The sequence below is a fragment of the Centropristis striata genome, chromosome 20 (genome assembly GCF_030273125.1).
Source record: "Centropristis striata isolate RG_2023a ecotype Rhode Island chromosome 20, C.striata_1.0, whole genome shotgun sequence".
NCBI classification, from domain to species: domain Eukaryota; kingdom Metazoa; phylum Chordata; class Actinopteri; order Perciformes; family Serranidae; genus Centropristis; species Centropristis striata.
The window spans coordinates 15,847,078-15,867,715 of NC_081536.1; the positions used below are offsets into that span (position 1 = coordinate 15,847,078).

At 38.6% G+C, this 20,638-nt stretch overlaps 2 protein-coding genes across 3 annotated transcripts in view; both read right to left on the reverse strand.

Moving 5' to 3' along the window:
• Positions 1-20,638, reverse strand: part of LOC131993339 (cGMP-dependent protein kinase 1) — a 109,745-nt gene that overhangs the window by 28,684 nt on the left and 60,423 nt on the right. For both annotated transcript variants that reach the window (XM_059359201.1, XM_059359199.1), the window contains exons 4-5: positions 10,207-10,312; positions 2,233-2,296 (exon numbers count right to left, since the gene is read on the reverse strand). In XM_059359201.1, the coding sequence (XP_059215184.1) occupies positions 2,233-2,296; positions 10,207-10,312 (170 nt within the window). The remainder of the gene's footprint in view (positions 1-2,232; positions 2,297-10,206; positions 10,313-20,638) is intronic.
• LOC131993340 (tripartite motif-containing protein 16-like) lies at positions 4,566-7,413 on the reverse strand. The gene has a single exon (XM_059359203.1). The coding sequence runs from the start codon at positions 7,344-7,346 to the stop codon at positions 5,577-5,579; it is 1,770 nt and encodes a 589-aa protein (XP_059215186.1). The 5' UTR covers positions 7,347-7,413; the 3' UTR covers positions 4,566-5,576.

Sequence of the window (20,638 nt, forward strand, 5' to 3'; positions counted from 1 at the left end):
TATATATCTTTAAAGAAAATAGTATATTTTTGTGTGTTAATGAGTAATTTAATAATTCTGTACTAATGCATGGCATTCCTGCTGTTATTTATCTTCACTGGCTGAATAAAATAGTTATTTAAGGGTGTTTTAATTGCTTGGCTCACTTGGCTGCACATTGCATGCTACAGTGTCCAGGCCCAAAGTCTTTTGAATTGAATGAAAGTGATAGGCTTGGCAAACATTTTGCCCAGCTGCAATTTGATTGGCTGTTAACCAGATATTGTTGTTGTCATATGCTCGAAGTTGTCAGAAGTTAGTATTTATTTTAAAGATGTGATCACCATGATCTATGTAGATTATTCTCTACAGCACAGAAAAACTTTTAAAGAAGAAACACCTGACATTATACACCTATATCAATAAATCAAATATTATTGATTAAAATTAATATTATAATGCAAAGACGATAACGTTAGCCAAATAAGAACAATGTTTTAATTTCCAACTCCACCAGAAAAGTAGAAACCCTTAAAAATATTGCAGTAAGTCAAAGCGCTTAAAGGGGCAGTTCACCCAAAAATCAAAATTTCATATTCATCCGCTTAACTATCATGCTATTTGTCTAGATTGTGTTCGTGTGAGATTGTGTTGCAGTGTTGGAGATATTGGCTGCAGAGATGTCTGCCTTCTGTCAAATATAATGGAACAACATTGCATTTTGCCTGTGGTGCTCAAAGTGCAAGAAAAGAAATCATGACCCAGATTCTCAAGATAATCTGCAGACCTTGTTGTCAGCAGGTTTATGAATGACCTGTACTGGAAAGAAAATAGTTCCTCACAACAAGGTCTTTTCAAATGTCTTGTTTGGCACTAGATGAGCAGAGTGCCATTTAATTCTATTACATCCAAGAGAAGACCCATTTCTTTTTGGCTGATGTCTCCAACACTACAACCTAACAAAGACAATCTAGGTTGATATGCCATTTGGATTTAAGAGTGAACTGCCCCTTTAAAAAATGTAAGCTTATGGTCATTTGTTTAGCTAATTTACCATTCATTTATGTTAACTTGTCCCTCAGTGACCTGTTCACGATGAACAACTAATAGCACAATGAGTTTCTGTGTTAGGTAGGTAAATTATTGCAGGTTTAAAATGTGTCTGTTTACAATTTTTAAGAGTAACAATACTCACCATATTGCAGGGGTGCTTGCAATTATCGTTTATATTGTCGAACTATATATAGTTCTAATTTAAACAAATCTTTAGTTTGCTCTTAGCAAAAACCAGTGTAAATATTACACAGTGAACACAGTCCTAAGGATAAGTCTATAAAGATTAAAAATATCTGCAACTAGTTTGCATAATTGTTGCCCTTTATCTTTTCTTAAAAGAAAAAAGAATGGAAGTAATTTAGTTATAAAATAATTGCACATAAAAGCTCAGTGACATTGAATAATCTAAAAAGGCAGGCAAAGGCCACATTGAAAGCCTCAATGTTAGCAGCACACATCAAAAGTGTAAATGAGAAAGTGTTTGCATAACTAAATTATGCTGGAAAAAAAACATCAAACGAAGTGGTGTTCAGATGGATAAAAAAAAAAACTCTCAAAATGCACGATTTCACCAGTGTGAAGAAAAACATTCTGCAGTTTAAATGGACATACCAACGATTTTAACATGTCTTAGTCCATTATTGACAGCTGGCATCTTTTGAAAAACATGCTGCAATGTTTCAAGTTTTTTTTAAGTCAGTCTTGGCTTCCATTGGTTTACATTTCACTAATGAATCAAAACTATTTAGTTCACTCTGAATAAAGTGCTGAATTTCCATCTCTGCACTGACATGTTAGTCAAAATGGATGTCACCTTACATCATTAAATAAAATGGATTACGATGTGTCTCATCTTGCTGCGAAGGTTTGCCCCCATTTAAAGCTAAATGTTTACTGGTAGCCCTACACTAACTTGAAATTAACTGTGAATTAGCAGGTGAACTATTTAGTTCAACATCACCACACTGAGCACAAAATAAAGATCAACGGTTACTCTTACACTGTATTCTGTTAACCCCATCAAAAATCTCCTCCCAGTGCACACTATCTGGAATTGTTTCCATTCCCCTTCTGGCTCACCACTCTGACTGAAATAAAAGAAAGTGGATGAATGGGAATCTATTTAAATGTGTGGAGCAGGCTTGTGACATCTGCTTTGTGCTGCAGATGTCACTGGCTTTGGAATAAGGCACTTACCTCCTCAAGGACATCGGCAAGCTTGCTCAGAGTATCCTCCTGAAGGCCGTGGAATGTGGGAACGCTGCAGGAGAAAGGGTGGGAAAAAGCAATTTTAGTTCAAAGAACAGGTTCATACATATTACATATGTAACTGATGAATTATGTTGTTATTGTCTTTGTCAGAAAAACAAGGTAAAAAGCTGTGTGAATGGCAGCTTATGACTAAAAGCAGACATTTGTTCTATAGTGAACACCATAAATATAAGCCACAGGAACACATAGAAGTCAATAATATGCTATGGCAGTTGGCCTGTATATTGTATTACAGTATGCACATATAAATATTTCAGCATGAACTGGGCAACGTGTCTAGTTACACAGCAGGGAATCAGACCCTAAGGTTGAATACACCAGCATGAAGCTCTAATGTTTGTTCCGTTTGCTTCCCGGCAGCTTCAATGGACGCTATCTGCCTGTTATCAAGCCTACTAAATAAAACTGGCCCAATGTTTATCAAGGAGGAGAGAAAATAAGCCATGTTGGTGAACAAAGGGACTTATCTCTCCATTGCATCTCTCCCTCGCTTTCTGTTTCACCATCACACCCTCTTCCCCCTCATTTTCCATGCTTTATTACAGTAATCTAAACCATCTTGTCTTGGCCCCCAACCCAGGCCCTGGCCACTGTGTTGATCCCTGTGTTGTTGCTTTTTTGTCAGAGGCACTAGTAAATCAGCTCTGCAGTGAGCGGATGAAACATACGGAGTTTCAATCCCTTGAGCTGCGAAGCTGTTGACACAAACAAAGAGCTTCTGCTGTAGTAAATTTCCAAGTCAACATCTTAATTGTGTTACAGGATTTTAATTAATTGTACAAAGGCCAATGGGGAAGTGTGGTTTCACTAATGTGGTGTTTTTGATCATCTGAAACATTCAAAATCATTATAGTCATTGCTTGTGTGATTGTACAGGCTGTACAGGCTCAGTCACTGTTTGTAGTTTACATACGAGAAGTAATGCACTGCGATTCCAAGATAACCCACATAATTGTAAGTTATTTATCATAAAGTTGAATGTTTTCTTAACCAAGTAATTTTGGTAGTTCCTTTTCGCAATTGTTCCTTTTTCTTTTTTTAACAGTGTCGTTACATGTTTAAAAACAGCAACCGTGCGACTGTTTCACAGCATTAAATACAATGATTTTATTTTGTAAGATTACTTATTAATAGTTTATTATAAAATGTAGGACACAGAGTAAAGCATGAGAAAAACAATGATAAAACCAGCACTCTTTTGATGAAGGGGTTTTATTAATGCTTTCCCATGCTTATTTTCCCGGGCTTTTTCACAAATCGTTGGGCAGATGGCTGTCTGCTGTTATTCCGTGCCTTATAGCTAGACTTTTATGTAAAGTGAAAGGGCCAGAGGGTAGAGTAATAGCCCACAAACCTTTAAAAATATCAATTCACAGCTATATGCATTTTGTGAACCAAGGTGATGTTTGTCAGTTCATTAGACACTAGAATTGCATTGCATATCTTCCTGGAGCAATGTGTGTGAGTGATTTCAAATACATGCTCGAAAGAGGTAATAAAAAAAAAAAGGAAGCACACTCTCACTTCCCGTATGTTAAACCATGTGGGATTTCAGTTTTTCATCTGTGTTCCTCCTCCACAACTTGTGAGAGCAAATATGTAATCTCACAGCAGCTTAACACCCAGGGACCAGCATGTGTTTGTTCTCAAACCAACTTCAGCTCTTTTATTAGATCTGCTTCTCATAATGTAATTATCTACATATTTTCAATTGACAAATGTTGCTATAAATCTGTGACCCCCCCCCCCCCCCACCCCCCCCGATACCTCTTTATAAACCAAACACACCGACTAAGCCCAAACCCAGAACTACGTACATCTATTAAATATTTACTTACTGTTGGACTGTTATATAAGAGCCACTGTGAGGCAAGAGCTGCCATACAGTACATACTCATATACTCAATAGAGATAGCAAGTATTTTTTTTGTCATTGCAATCACTAAAATAGCTACAATCTTAGGACATGAAAGTAAGATCAATAGTGTTTTTTATCCAGTTGTAACTATATTTTTGGCGCTAAATCTCTTTAAGTCTTCATTCATGGTTAAAGGGTACATAGATAAAGAGCAAAAAGAGGCATAGCTGTCCCAAAGATTACAATAAGAGCTTTGCAGTTTTGGAACATCATTCAGTGAAGTAAAAGTAAAAATTAAAATGCATGTTTATGTGATTATAGATTGATTTACAATAGAGGTTTCTCTCTCTGGTTTCTCTCTTAAGACCCAAAGCAGTGGAGAGAAATAACAACGTACAAATACATGTATATAAGCATTTAATAATCATTTAGAGCACAGAAGTGTCCATTTTCATACAGAGGAATTTTTCAGTTCAGGTAAACAAACATCATTGTGAGCAAGGATATTCTCTGTGGCTTAACAGACACAGAAACTCAAACATTTACAGAACAACTAATGAGGAGATGTCAAAACACCCGTAATGCTTGACTGACAGGTGATATCTGTTCAGTAAAAAATTTGTCACAGCAAAAAAAGTTTGGTTATGGTATTTGCAACCCAGTGGGTTCTTTTGTTGTTCTGCTCTTGCTAGGGGGTACATGGAACGATTGTAGAGTGGCTCCACTCAATTAAAAAAGTACAAATTAATTTGATTAAAAAAATATATACACATATCCACAAAAACATGTTGCAGTTATGTAAGAGTCTGAGAAAACCTACTTATCAAGATTGCAAAAGTGTAAACAAGTAGCTAAAAGCAATGACTAATAAACAGTTCAACTAATAAGCTTAAAGTAATAGATAAACAGTTGAAATACTGAGCTAAAAACCCTGACTAAACAATTAAAATAATAATCCTAAAGTTATAAAGATATGATTAATATAGTTATCTAAAAGTCGACCAGTGGATTCAAAGTTGAGAAAGCTAATGAATGGTTACAATACTTAGCTAAAAGTACTGAAACAGTTCAAATGGTTAGCATCACTTACCTTAATGACTAAACAGTTGATACAGCTATAACTATCAGACAAGAAGCTGAAACATTAGCTGAAGTGAAGACAATTTAAAAGCTAAAGTCACAGCAGATATAGGTTATATAGTGAGCTTAAACTATTGGATAAGCAGCTGAAGGAGTTTGTTAAAAGTAGCCTACTGACTTAACAGTTCAAATACTTTGCCTAATGAAATTGAGAAACCGTTAAATAATTAGCTTAAAGTATTGGTTGGTTGAAATAGTTGTCTGGTAACAGTTTAAATTGTTAGTTTTATACATTTGGAACACAGATTGAATCAATCAGGGTTACATGAGTTCATCTGAGAAGGTTCTGGAGGTACCTAAGACCACTGAGTGAGCTCTGTCGATTTGAGTTTAAGAACTCAGCAGTGACTCCAAAATAAGGAAACTGGAGTCCAGCATAGAGAGGCTCAGTGAATGATGTCTTGACTCTGTGGAGGAGAGTCAGGGTGTCAGAGATGCTGTAGAAGGACAGAATACCTGCGCTGTGATCCAGGTACACTCCTATTCTGGAGGACACAGGACCTGAGACAGGAGTGTGGACAGTGTTGTACAAGAAGGTACAATTTTTTTTCTGACAACATAACACCCAAGATTTGCCATTAAGTCCATACCTACGATCACTCCAGCTCTTGGTTTTGCTGATATTCTGGTATGCGACCACTATGTGAACTCCCTCCCCGCTCCACTCCACCTCCCAGTAACAACGTCCAGTCAGACTCTCTTTACTCAGGACCTGAAACCATCCAAGGAAGCTGTCTCGGTCTTTAAAATTACACTGCTGTTGTGTCTCCACTGTTGCTTTTCTGTTTCTCTCAGATAAAATTAGACATTTGTCAGCTGTGTTTGGATTCAGTGTGATTTCACATGAATATTTTAATAATTCAGCTCTCCCTGTAGGTGAGACATTGTGTCTGACTTTGGATGCAGCCGCTGTCAATTTCTCACGCTGATCTTCCTGTAGTTTGTGTGTGACTTCTGACATAGCCACTGTCCATTTGTCACTCAGAACTTTCTGCAGTTTGTCTCTGACTTGTGACACGGCTGCTGTCACATTCTCAAAGTAGCGCAGAGGTTGCGTATTGATGCTTGAGGAGAGTGTAGATTGACCGAGTTGTGGCAGTGACGGGCAGTTTTGTAGAAACTGGTTGTGATCCTCTGTGTGTGAGAGCTTCTCCAGCTCAGCGTCTTTCCTCTTCAGCTCAGTGATCTCCTGCTCCAGCGTCTCCTGAAGCTCTTTGACTCGACTCGCTTCGATTTTCTGCTGGGATCTGACCTGCTGCTTCACATCAGAGATTATTTTCTCCATGAGACGAATCAGCTCAGTGAACATCTTCTCACTGTCGTCCACTGCTTTATCAGCAGAGCGATTGATCGCCTCCACTTCCTGTTGAAGCTTCTTTACATTTTCCTCCCCGTCCTGAATTCTCTGCTGGATGTTTTGTCGACTCCCCTCGAGTTCTCTCTGCTTCTTAGTCCTTTCTGCTGCTACAGAGACTGTGTCATGGCCTTTATGTCCATCCACAGAGCAGAGATAACAGATTGACTGCTGATCAGTACGGCAGAACATCTTCATTACCTCATCATGGTGAGAGCAGATGTTCTCCTGCAGCTTCTTAGAGGGCTCCACCAACTTGTGTTTCTTTAACGGAGCTGAATCATAATGAGTCTGGAGGTGCTGCTCACAGAAAGAGGCCAGACAGGCTAAACAGGACTTGAAGGCCTTCAGTTTACTCCCAGTGCAGACATCGCAGGCCACATCGTCAGGTCCAGCATAGTGCACAGCACAGTGATCAGTAGGAGCAGCTTGAAGTCCAGTTTTCTTCATTTCCTCCACTAAGGCTGCCAACATGGTGCTTTTCAGCAGGAGAGGCCTCGGTGAGAAGGCCTGCCTGCACTGAGGGCAGTGGTGGATTTCCTTTTTATCCTTTTCATCCCAGTAGCTTTTGATACAGTTCATGCAGTAGCTGTGTCCACAGGGAATAGTCACTGGATCCTTCAGTAGATCCAGACAGATGCAACAGGAGAAAGTTTCGCGGTCCAGCTGAACTCCTTTCTGCGCCATTTCAACTCTGTGACAACTGTCTGAGTTTCACTTCCTGAGAAACGAAACTAGTTTGAGCTCTGATCTAAGCAACATGTGTTGCTGCAGTGAACGGGCCTGTCAGCTCTAACCACCATGTTGGCTACACCCATTCTAAAAATTGTAGATCTGAAGGGGAGGGAACAAGGAAATGAACAAACAGAGCGGAGCTGGCTGTGTTTGACAGCAGGAAGAATAAGAGGGAGATGTTATCAGGCTTTTCAAATTCCAGGCCGAGGAGCAATACTTTAAATTTGAACTTTCTTTCCTTTTTTAAGACGGTGCCTCAGTTAAAACCTGCTCCCCATCTGAAAGCATTTAGTTGTAAAATACTTCCGGCCTCTCCAACCCCCCAACTCCTCTTCAAAGGTTTAAACAGTTAAAGGTTAAAAATAGGCGACAATAGGAAGTTATTAAACTAAACTGTCATTAAATACTTAATTTGCAGCATCATTGTTTTTAACCTATTTAATCATCTGCTTTGAAGCAATTGTGTCAGAACATTTCTAACAAATATCATCAAACATTTAATTGTTATTTACAAGTAGAAATATTACAGTGTACTCCATTACAAGTAAAAAAATCTCACCGAAGTTAAAGTAGACATGCTCTATGACATGGCTACTCTTCTAAATCATCCCAATGTGCCATCATATCTGACCACTGCATGCTTGCCCTGTCTGCTCTGATTTGCTTTGATTTTTGTCTCTTTGTCAGATTGGTTTAACCTGTCTTCTGTAATGAAATGTGATTTTAGTTGTCATATTTTAACTGGTTGTCAGCTTAACATTGTTGTGTATTAATTGCCTGCTTTTGACTCCCACTTCCACCACTACCACTAAGCTTCTCATAAGATACGTAGGTGAGATAAGATCAACTTTATTGATCCCACATTGGGGACGTTAAATGTTACAGCAGCTCAAGAGTCAAGAAAAACAAAGAAAAACAGGTGAAAAAAGTGATAATAAAAATAAATAAAAATACAAATCAAATACGTTAAGACATTAAAAGTAAACATTAAGTTTGATTAAAAAAGGCCTTATTTTGCCTTATCTGTATTGTCAAAGATCATTGTGCTTTCCAGATTCTCCTCACCAGTTAAAAGACAGCATGTGTTATTATGGTCAAATGCTTAAAACAACTCATGGTTATGTTTCCCTAACCTGTGATATCACGCATTACTGTGAATAATGGCAGACCAATCTCAGAAGCAAAGGCAGTAGAAGTGTGATACTTTTATACTGCTGCAAAAGCAAACTTGTTCTGATTAAGTACCCGGACCTTTAGGTCTCAGGGATGAGGGGAAAGTGAGTGGCTGGACAAAGGGTGTGACTTTGACATCAGAGATTGGGTCCTGACTACTACAGATAATAAACATTGGTATATTTTAACCATATCTGTGATCTTTAACTACATAGTTCCCAAACATAACTATACCTTTATCTTAAAGGCTGAATGAGTAGGGCTTTCCTTTAAAACTATGTATAGACTCATACAGAAATAATCCCTCTCATCATCACTTATGACCCAGTTAGAAGTGTTTGGCAATGTCTGAATCTGCCCTCTTCCTGTATTTTCTTTCCCTTTCATTTTGCTGTGTTCGGGACATGTCTGGGAGTCAGGTTTGGGCACTGGTGCGCCCAGAGCGTGAAGGCTGAATTATATAAACACGTAGCGACCGGGTGCCAAATCGTAAGCACATAAGCATCCAAATGGAAGCTATGAAAATGGCAGACATGGCCCTGAAAAAGGCATGTATAGTGATGCGAAACGCCAAGCAGACAAAGTTTGTTCCAAAACAACAGTGAAGCTGGAGTTGGCTGTCACCTGCTGGCGAGCACCTAGGTCAAGAGGCGTGCGTTTCTGGTGTTGTTGAAACGGTGAGGAGGGGATAATTGAATGATGTGTTTACAAAGTGCAACAGACAAATCCTGCTCATGGTTTGCATGTTTTGCAACAAGAAACCTGCATAGGAGACATTTCTGGAATAGTCAAATGGGTCGTTTTTGAAGGTGTTGACCTATTTTCGATATTTCAGGTATAAAGATTTGTTGGAAATGTCTAAGTGAAAAGCGGGTTTCCTGCCTGCCATTAAACAACTCTGTCAAATAGTGTCAAGAGTCTGATCCTGATCACAGTGATTCATGAGGTTTTGTGGAATAAAAATGATCCTAGGCAGAGTGTGTGCTTTTATTATTTCAGAACTTTAAACACACACAGCACTATACTGGAGCGCACATATGAGAGGAAGTGCTGGTAGTGAGACAACAATAAAGCCGCTTCCAATATCAGCCCTGAAACAAAGCATTGAGATAATGGTGTGGCATATGAAATATAGGGAAGATGACATGATATAATTTTCATAATTGGCTTGATGAAGACAAAAGTAGATGGTAAAAAAAACACAGGAAAGTCGAACAGAGATATGAGGTGAGAGAGATTTATACTGTAATTGCATCTCATGCATCTTGATCACCACACACTGCTCTCCTTTCTTTCTTCTATTTCTTTTATCCTATACTTCATGCAGGCCTTTTAAGTGATAATAGGCTCCTGGTGGTTGGGGCGCATGGCTCTCTGATACAGATAGGGATATTAAAGAAAGATGATGGTGCAAAGCATTTTTCCAATGGGATGAATAACACCTTCAGTGACGTCCCAGAAAATAGTTTTGAGTTCTGATTTATTGAAACACATGAGGAGTAAAGAATCTTCTTGGAAACAGCCCCCACACACACACTCCCCTGAATTCATTTTGTTAATTCATTCATTGCATTTCAGATCAAAGCCTCATTCAGGGCCAATTGTGTGTCATTGTTGGACAATTTACAGGCTTACTCACCTTTTCAGAAACTCCATATACTCCGTGTGCTTGATGAGACCCGTCCTCATCATGATCGTCTGAAAACATTGTCGGTCGATAGCCCACAGCTTCACATTCGTTAGAGCTGGGAAGAAGACAACACATGAGCAATGTCATGAAAGACGGTTTTAGCCTAAGGCAATGAGATTAATAAAACAACACGTTATACGCATTATACATACCCTGCATCAGCTTTAAAGCTTGTGCATGCACAATATGGACATCGTGAATATTATATGCACTTTAAAGCTTTTCCTATTAAACTTGAGATGTGAGTAGAATCATATATAAAGACATGTAGCATGTGCAAGTGAAACTGAAACCCTGCTGGAATCACTGTTCATAGTTGGGTGAAAAAAAATCTGCAAACCTTTACATTTAGTTACTTTTTTGTTGGCATTAACTGCCATCCATATGTTTTCTCCAGCTGCTGATCAGGCCTGCAAAGCAAACAGGAGGCATTCTGGCAATTAGTCTTTAGTCAGCGGTTGGAGGTAATTGGTATTTTTGGAATACCATGCATGGATGGCTTGCTTCAAGTCACGCTACGGCATTTTAATTGGTTTAAGGTCAGGAGTCTGACTTGACTATGCTCAAGTTTTTTTATGAGTTGAAGCCCTTGAGTTGTTGATTGCTCTTTGCGTTAAGGACAATTAACAAACTGTGTGACAAAAGTTAGGTTTCATATCACAAACAGCTTCCCCTGCTATTCTTCTGTAAAGTTTTCTAAAAACAATTTGGAACTAATTGTTCCACCAATGATTGCAATCTGCAGTTGCTCGAGGCACAAACTCCAAACCATAATAGTCTCTACACATGAAGCAAATGCTGGTTTGTTTTCGTTTAAACAGAGCATTGTTCCATGGAGCATCCAGGTAATGTAAGTCAAACTTTAGACAGACAGCACAACTTTGTTTTTGGAAAGCAGCCATCTCCTCTGTTGTATCTTTTCATGGACAAACCCATGTCGGCGATTTTGTGGACTGACAACATGGGATTTAGAGAATGCGAGTGATGCCCAGAATGCATTGCTGTTGCACTACACTCCTTTGACACCTCCTTAAATAATAAATAGTTCACTTGCAGCAGTCCTTACAATATACCCAGTCCTTCAAAGATCAGAAAGTTGCTAAATCTCTTCCATTTCTTTCCCCCATTTTTATGCCTGTTTGGTGATTGATGGAGGCCTGGGTCTTTTGAAATTCCCTTTCTTTCCATTTTTAGTGTTTTAAACCTCAAGCACTCTTTCTTTGAGGTCCTCTGTAGTCACTTTTGATCAGAATTTGTTTCACCTCGACAGATCTTTGTGGGGTAGGGCCAGCTCTGTTGGAACTAAGCCATGTGTGTTTTCATCAGACCCACTAACCCACTCTAACTCACACCAGAATGTCATTATACTGTATTTCCACATTCATCCCAATTTTCTAGAAGAAATTGGGTTGTTGAGGTAGGAATTTATAAGAAAACATGTCAAAGCCCCATATTTCATCTAGCTGAGGCACACTGTGTAAGGACTTCCAGAATTCAGTGCTCCAATTTATGGTAATTGTTTAAAAAAAACAACGCTGTGGTTTCTCCCAGGATCTTTTGCAAGATATGCCATCACTTTGACTCCATGACTTAAAATGTGCATTTCTACAGTAGACTGTGAGGAGTAATAAAAGGAAGATAGAAAAATCCTCCAGTCTGACCCCAAAATAAAACCGGCGATCCCCAAGGAGCAGCATGACCACGGGGACATGTAGTAATATTAGAAGAAAATTCATCAGATAAGAGACAGTCTACTTGGTATTTTGTCTGAGTGTGTGTCCTTCGCAAGAGCTTTTCATTCTGTCTCATCCTCCCAGTGTTACACTGCTTCACAGAGTTTAAAGGCTAAAACCCAGTTCTCTTTATAACAATGTGGTATTTTTTAATCATAGGAAAATGAGTCAAGTCACAGTACAGGCTGAGCTACAGAACAGCCCCCTGAAGATGATAGGAAATCAGCATGTTGCTTTAGCCATGATGGTTTTAGACTGTTACTAATGTTGAGTCCACATGCGATTTTAGGGATATCAAATATTTTTGCCATAAACTTCATGGGATAAGCATAAAGTGGGTATGTCTGTAAAGGATAGACTTGTGGGTATCCAAAGAATCTATGCTCATGCAGAAATCTGAGTTCAAAGGTCAAGTGACCCCTGCGAAAATTGCCATGTCAGCTTTTTCCTTACCAAAATTGTGTGCATTGTGTGCATTGGAGCATTTGAGCCCTATTCCTGACAATCATCCTGTATATCATGACATAGTTGGTACAAATGGATGCCTTAGATTGTCTAGTCTAGTTAGGGGTCCAGGCTTGATATTTCAGGGGCTGTTGCTCCCTGTAAACCATTGTTCAGAAGGATTGGCCTGGGCTTCTAGTTTAATGGGCATTCCCTAATAGTCTGTATCTGATACTACAACACCTAATAAAAGTGGTGCCACTAACTTAAACACACAATAAACCAGGTTTTATTTGTGTCCTTGTGAGCACAGAGAAAGTTTATTTTGCACAGAGGTAATTCTGGCCAGCTGAATGTCTTTTAGGTAAGGATAAAAGGTAATGTAGATAACTGATAGGTTGAGCTGAATGTTGTGTGTGATAACCTCCACATCTGCATCCACACAAAAGTGCACACCTGTGCTGACACACTAACTCGTATACTCAATGTTTTTATGTACAAACACACACACACCCGAGTGATTGAACGTACTCCCACACACCACGATTATTTCTCTGAAGACCAAGAGCTTGGCAGCACTTTAAAATGGGGCCAATCCACAGGAGAAATGCCCTCATTACACAGCCTGACGCTGTTTTTAGTTAGAGACACTTTCTTGGAGCAGGAACCCCAAAACACACAGCATGACATAAAAATGTATACAGACACAGCTGTGTGGATACACAGATATGCAGACATCCTGCACAAGCACGCACAGATATCAGGATGTCGTAGATATAAACACACACACACTGCTGTGTGCAATCAAACATGCACGCATGCAGAGTAAGCAATATTACAAGTGAAAAGGTTAAGGTATACATTGTAAAATACTGTCAACACAGTGCACTGGAACACTGACACACTGATATGAGAGTCCTTTTATTTCTGCTCCTCCTTGCAAGCCTTTAAAAAAACACCACCATATCTGGATCTAATTATGTCTTACGTAAGGCAGATAAGGTTAGATCTGTTGAAGTGATGTGGACAAATTAGTCCAAGGTAGACTGAGGGCCCAAAAAACCCAGTATATGGAGAAACTGGAGGTCTAGAGAGAAATTATTAGAGTAGCCTTTTGATTTGACCCCGGAGCACCAAGAGTGGGAGGTTAGACGTCACTATGCAGTCGCAATGGAGTGTTTTGGCGTGTGGGAGTGTGGGGCACTGGGAAATAAGATATGTAGGGAGCCTGGAGCGCACCACAGTTGGTAAACGTATTATTCGGAGGCTTGACTAAATTGCGGTGAGACTCAGGGAGCTAGTTATCCTGTAGTGAGCGCGCAGATGAATGTTTTAATGCTCATGGGTTGCCGACCATTAGCTTCACAGCTTTCCGGATGAACATAACACCCCAGGCAGTGCTGGAGAGATGCAAGGATGCTGTCTCTAAAAGGTTTTGAGGAATTGGGCAGTTTGTTGTTCCGGTGGGATGATCATTAGGGCTTTAACAGTCATGCAATGGTTGACTGTAAATTCATGCATACTGTACAGTTTGTACAGTGGGTAGATGGGTAGACAAAAAAACACCTGCAGTTTAATGCAATCCAGCAGGGGTTTGACAACAGGAATGACCTTTGGCAGCCGGTTTGTGTTGAATTTTCTCTTATTAAATCTTAACAGTAGACCAAAATGTATTACTGATATTTTAAGGCATGAATTAGACAAGCAAGCTGCTGAATTGTGACCTACATTAGATCTAGAGGGCCCAATTAAAAATTTCATTTCAACTCTCAGGGTAATGGGGGTAACGTAATGCATTGCCACCTGTAGTTAACACTATGCCAGATACAGAGGTGTTTGAGTATATAATTTGAGTATGTAGTATGCATTACCTAATCCTCTGAGTATGTAGTGTGTAGTATCCCACTCTGAACACAATACATACTCCACAAAAACAGAGAAGTTCTTACCAGGACATTCCATACTTCACAAGAAACTCAAGTGCAGAACTCCTGGGAAGTCCTCACAGGGCCTAGCACTGCAGCACACGTCAAATTCAAATTTCTGACCGATCACACAATAGTTCTAGGACACCACACAAGAAAAAAACTCTGCCCGGATGATGTGTCAAAAACAGAGAAATTTGTTCTCTCCCAGGGCTGCAAGAACAAAATGACGTCATTCAAATTTCTCTGTTCTTGCGGAGTATGTATTAGCCTTTAGTGTTACTCTGTAAACATGATAATTAACATTTGCCCATTTGCTCACATCAGACCTTACCAATATGTCGCTCAGATGATTTTATTAGCCAGTATGTCCGTATCGGCGTCAATGTGCGTACATTTTCACAACATATAATTCAGAAAAAGATGCTTTAAAGTGTAGACATCACATAGTTTGTCCAGGAGAAAGAAAGACTTCTAATACAGTTCCAAGCAGCACAGAATGAAAGTTACAAAACTGCTTTCAGTCATGTCCACACTATAATGTTATTCGACACAGGAGACAAGTACTTAAAGTCACTGAAGCAAAACACAGCTGGTGTCAAGAAATGTACCATTTGCATTTTGGAACACAAAACAAACAAATTTACTTACTACTTAGCCCATTCTGTCTCTGGGCTATCCCTAAACTCAGTATTGGCATCCGCCCCAAAAATCAAGTAGCGGTCAGGCTCAAGCCATATTTCAGTTGTATCTGATTTAGTTCTTCAGTAGATGTGGCGGTCTGAAGTTTAAGATACATGCATTAGGGATCAGTACAATATAGTATTGTGATATTATGCATGTCAATATTGTATCAATACATGGAAGCGAAGTAATGATATTTTAATACATTATTACTAATATTGAATGTTCAAATTAAAGCTTTTGGTGCTAGAATAATAAAATCTTCTTTTTCAGTCCACTAGATGATGCTGAGTTGATATGTTTTTATTCATTTTAGTCTGAGTTTACATTTATACTTTCAAATTCCCTAAGTGCTGCAGAACTTTTTTTGTACATGTTGCATTGTTCAGTATACATATAGTCCACACATGTTTGCTTTCAGTAAAGTTGGACTATGTAGACTGTAATTCAAAACTTTTCAATTTGTTAGTGTTGGTCTGTCTGCTTGACAATCCCGTTTTGCAGCAATAAAAGTGACTTAAGTGAGATGAATAAATTGAAAACTATGTTGACAAAGATGGCATAATATGCAGTTGAAAAAAGCATCCCAAAATGTTTAAAATTCTATTAATAACATATTGTGACTTCACTTTAACAAATCGTGATAATATATATCACTCCCTAATATGCATCCAGTGTCTTTCAAAAAAATGGCTTTGGTGCAGCACACAGAGGCAGATCTGGGGAGTGTTGTGGTGTTTGATGTGCAATAATTGAAGCCTGAGCGCACAATATATCATGCAGACAGGGGAGGTACTTTAGATACAGTAGTCGAGGTACCAACGGTGGGGCCAAATGTGATAAAATTGCTGCTTTTGTGAAAAATGTACTCCCATTGATGCTGTTAAAGTGGCCTCTTGACGTGCATCAACCTGCACGGGTGTGTGAGCTTGCATAGAAAGTTATGGGTGAATTTAAAAATGTAGCAGATGTGTGTTGCATTTTATTATTTACTCCATCTCAAATATCTTGTTATGATAGTTCCTTTGAGTGCATTGTACGTATGTGCATGTGAAGTATGTGATTGACATAAATTTGTTTTATTTTCCTCCCTAGATTAAAATCACTATAACTTAAATCCACACACCGCTTACTGCTACTGTTTAACACCTATTTTCTCTTTGCCCCTGAAAGCTCCTCTAAATTGAATGTAATCCCAGCTCAGAGTAAAGGATGGCTATTCATAGCCATGCTGCCCACAGCCGAGCACGTTATCATTATCATTTGTTCGTGCTCCTCCTTCCCTTATTTCTCCTCGATGCAGTGATTGTAATCCGTAATCATTCAATGTCTCCCAAGTATTTGCAACAATAAGTCAATCGTTTTGCTTGTGAATCCTATTAAAACTAGACAACTAGCTAGCTTAAGCCTGAGGAAAACAGTGAGAGATAATATACATATGGATGTCGCCACAGGATTGAGAGCAGGACAAGGCATCACTCATTCATTTGGCTTTGTCATAATTCACTGTAACTGAATTTCAACCTAGGGCATTATGCAAATGTGTGTTTGTTCTTGTAATCTTATTTTGACTTATTAAATGATATAATAGGATAAGCTCATCAACATTTCTTGTCTGCATTCTGGTCATGACAGTTTACATCCAGAGAGCGTAGGGGTTTGGAAACATCAAAACGTTGTGCGTTACTGTGACTGTAATCTTGATTTTTGTTGTGAGTGCCACACATTTTAATGATGGGGTTTAAAAATGAGTCAAAACTGTTTTTCGGCTGGCCCACAACGATTCGGTTGAAGTACACAGCATCTGCCATTTGTGATTCTGAAAATCCAAATTCCTATCCAAAAGCACCTCGGGGCTATATGAAAGTGGTACTTAAATAAAGATTAGACCCAAGTCTCAAGCAGTGAAGTGTAAAAGGAAACTTCTTCACTCTGACAAGAAATATATTTGTTGGCGACCTAGTATTAACACAGTGCAATGCACTGCTCTATGTATGTCACTGTGTATACATTATTTGACAATAAATAAGTTCTAAAATAAACTCTTTCTCTCCATGTTCAAGTGTCGAAAGATCTGCCTACTGTCCTGCCTGTAGGGGATTAGCAGGAAAAAAAACCTACCATAATAACATCATGTAAGATGATGACATGTATTTAGATAGTTTTGTGCAAGTTTGCACTTCACAAACGCCAGCTCAAAGTTTAGTTCATACAGAATTAAAATTAATTAAAATCAGGCTCAAGAAATGAACTAGTTTACTTTCTATTCTTTCTTGCTACAACTCAGTGTGTCTTTTCAAATTCATTACCAATGTGGCTGATATTCAGACCTGTTTTTTTTTTCAGACCCAGAGGACACAATTTGTCAAAAAACTTTTTTTTCTGTTGGAATCTGTCCTGATTTGTTCATAAAACTCCTTCAAATATTTATGTCAACTGGCTGAAATGCCAGTTGCACAGCCATACTGGTGTTGTGTCGAAGACTGTATCTGTGTGTTTCGATCTCCCTGAATCTGAACCAAACTTTAATCCTACCCTAACCACCAAGGGGAGCAATAAGGAAACATAATTTTTTACAGGAGGAAAACTGTTCTCGATGGGGGAACAAAGTAGTTACTGGATGCTGAACTTAGCTTAGCTTGAGCCTTGTTAATTTGTCAGGAGAGCAGTGCAGATTATATTTCACAGCATAATCTGTGATTTCTGTTCAACCACCTCTCTCGCTTTTATGTCAAATCAAATCATTGTCACACAGCAAAGAACTTGTGTTTAGAAAAAACTATAAATATTAATCATGTTGGTTATTAGGATGAGCCCGACTGTGAATTATCATTTTAGCACTTGTAGATGATTAACCTGGGGTTGCACAGCTCTGAGACAAGGAGTGGTGTCTCCGAACTAATTAGTGGGAGCACCCACCATGATAATTTACACTCTGGAATATTGTTTTAATATTTAGGTTTGAGGGCATTTGAATTGCTTTTCACTGTCACTCTAAAAACTTTTCTCACTTTAAAATATGTAACTTTCTTTCTCCTGGACCAAAATTTCTGTCATTAACATTTTCTTCAATTTCTCTCCGCTTTCCTTCTCTGTAATGTTTAAGAAAATGAGAAAACCAATCATCCTCTTCACACTGAGTCTGCAACACACACACACACACACACACACACACACACACACACAAACACACACACATACACACACACACACACACACACACACACACACACACACACTTAAAATCACATAGTCACGTGAAGTCGACTCCTTCGAGGCTTCTCATGCCTTGTTTTGGAAAGCGTTGAGAGAGCGATGCTGTCAGGGCTGCAGGGTGGAAGAGTGTAATCTCTTTTCCCCCTAAGTCATTAATAATATCAGCCAAGTCTGATTACATCTGGATGAGCTCTTCAGAGCGTGAGAAAGCAGGACAGGTCATTTACGCCAGACAGTGTCACAGAGCCGAAAGAAAAAAGAAAACATTAGAGGAATTCTCCTCATAATTATGGATGTAATTATTATTATACTTGAAGCTTCAAGGAACAGAAGACAGTGTAGCAGATGCCAACAAGATCTCTGACCTAAACAACAGAATACACCGTTTGTCAATACCACTCATCTGTCTCAAAATTACCCATATGACCATTTCACGCAACCACTGACCTAGGTTTAAGGCAAAAATCTTCCTGTATGTACATTTATTTAAACAGTAAATAAATGTACATAAATACCGGAATAGAAGTAGTTATGAGGGTGATGTGAGCCACAGAAGTTGCATATAAAACATACGGTTCTTAAAAAGTAATTTTTGTTTTCACACCTCCCTCCCGCCCAGAGTGTGACATCCGCCACTCCCCATCTCTGTCAATCACTATTATGACATCAGCAAGATATCGGTGGAGGACAGTCCAAACGTGATTATAAGGCGTATTTTCTGCCTGAACAAACGCCCTATATTGTCGTTTTTGAGGGGAGACCAGTCTCGATATATAACAGATTCTAGTTACTGCGCCAAAAGACAATACATTTTGATTGACAAGATTTGTTGCTATCTGCAGCACTGCATGTCTTTAGTCAGTGTGGTAGAGTGTGCTCTTACAACAGCTTTCACATCTCACTGAATTCCAACATCGAAAAGTAGCTTAATCAGATGCAGTCTCCAGCTGCCAGCTCTGCCAATGTTCACCCCGTGTGGGAGACAGGAGTCTATGCACTTGGAGAAGCAGCTGCTTGAGACATATTGAGCTGAACGTCATGCTACCCGCCATCCTCCCACCACGCTCACCTGCCTGAGCACACAGGACATCCCATCTATGTTACAAGAGAATAACTGCAGTTTTACCAGGTGTTTCTGTCCCAACAATGTTGATGTGAAAAGAGTTTAATTTCTAAACGATAATTATCCAACTTAGTCCTTGAAAAAAAGAAAAGAAAAGACACAGAGACGTGTGGGAGTCATAATATTTAAATGCATAAATCTCCCACTGAGCACAGACGGGACACTCTTGTTACATTTAAGTCGGAAACTTCTTGTCGGAGGTTGATTGAATAGAAGTGTTTCTAAAATGTGCTTTTAGCTTTCTATCTCTTGTGAAGATAAAAACACAATTTACCGCTCATCTCTGTAACATTAACAAACCTTCCTTCCAGCCTTTTATTCATCAGTTATAGCAAATTTTGTTTGGAAGTTCATAAACATTTGAAAGACCTTGGGTCAGATGTATAAAACTCTGTAGATTCACAACTAAAATGGTTTGTAATCACAACTTGCACGAGCCATATTTGAACTCCCACAGACATAAATTAATGTAGAAATAGCCTCAAACCTTTATTTGCATATCACACTTGTACCGGTTCCATCACCCATTAGACCTGGTGAGTCGCATCGGTGAGGTTTCACTAATTCATTAGATATTCCTCCAAACCATTATCGCTGTTAAACTTCTATTATTATTATTAGTATTATTAGTATTATTATTATTAAATGACAGAAGGATGATCAGTGAGTTCTTCTTAGTGTTCATGTTGAAAAATACTTTATGAAATGTTTCACAATTCAGGATAAACTTTAACAATCATAAGCTGCTACCCATGGCTCAAATGTATATTAAAAGAAGGATGAATTATAATTTTGTTTTAAAGAAATGTGTAATTACGCCTTTGATTGACATTTTAATTTTCAATCTGTGAAATCAGCAAGCAATTTATAAGCTTAACTTTCTTGCCTGATATTTCATGTTTTTTGTTTTATTTTATATATCTATATCTATATATCTATTCTAACCCTAACCCTATATATATATATATATATATATATATATATATATATATAAAATATTGTTTGTATGTATGTTCACTTTTTCTATTCTTAATATTTTCTATTTATGCTGCTGTTTGTTTGACTCAAAGTACTTGTTTCCTTCATCTATAATTACATTTTGTACTTTGTTCCTTTGCACCAATACACCACAGAAAATTCCTTGTATGTGAAAACCTACTTGGCAATGAAAATAATTCTGATCCTGATGTTCACCTTCATAAAACCAGCGACTATTTCAGGAAAAAATGTGCATATGCCAGTCTGAAGTATGTATG

Bases quoted from the DNA above. Each gene is read 5' to 3' on its own strand.
- LOC131993340 (XM_059359203.1), bottom strand. From the start codon at position 7,346: ATGGCGCAGAAAGGAGTTCAGCTGGACCGCGAAACTTTCTCCTGTTGC.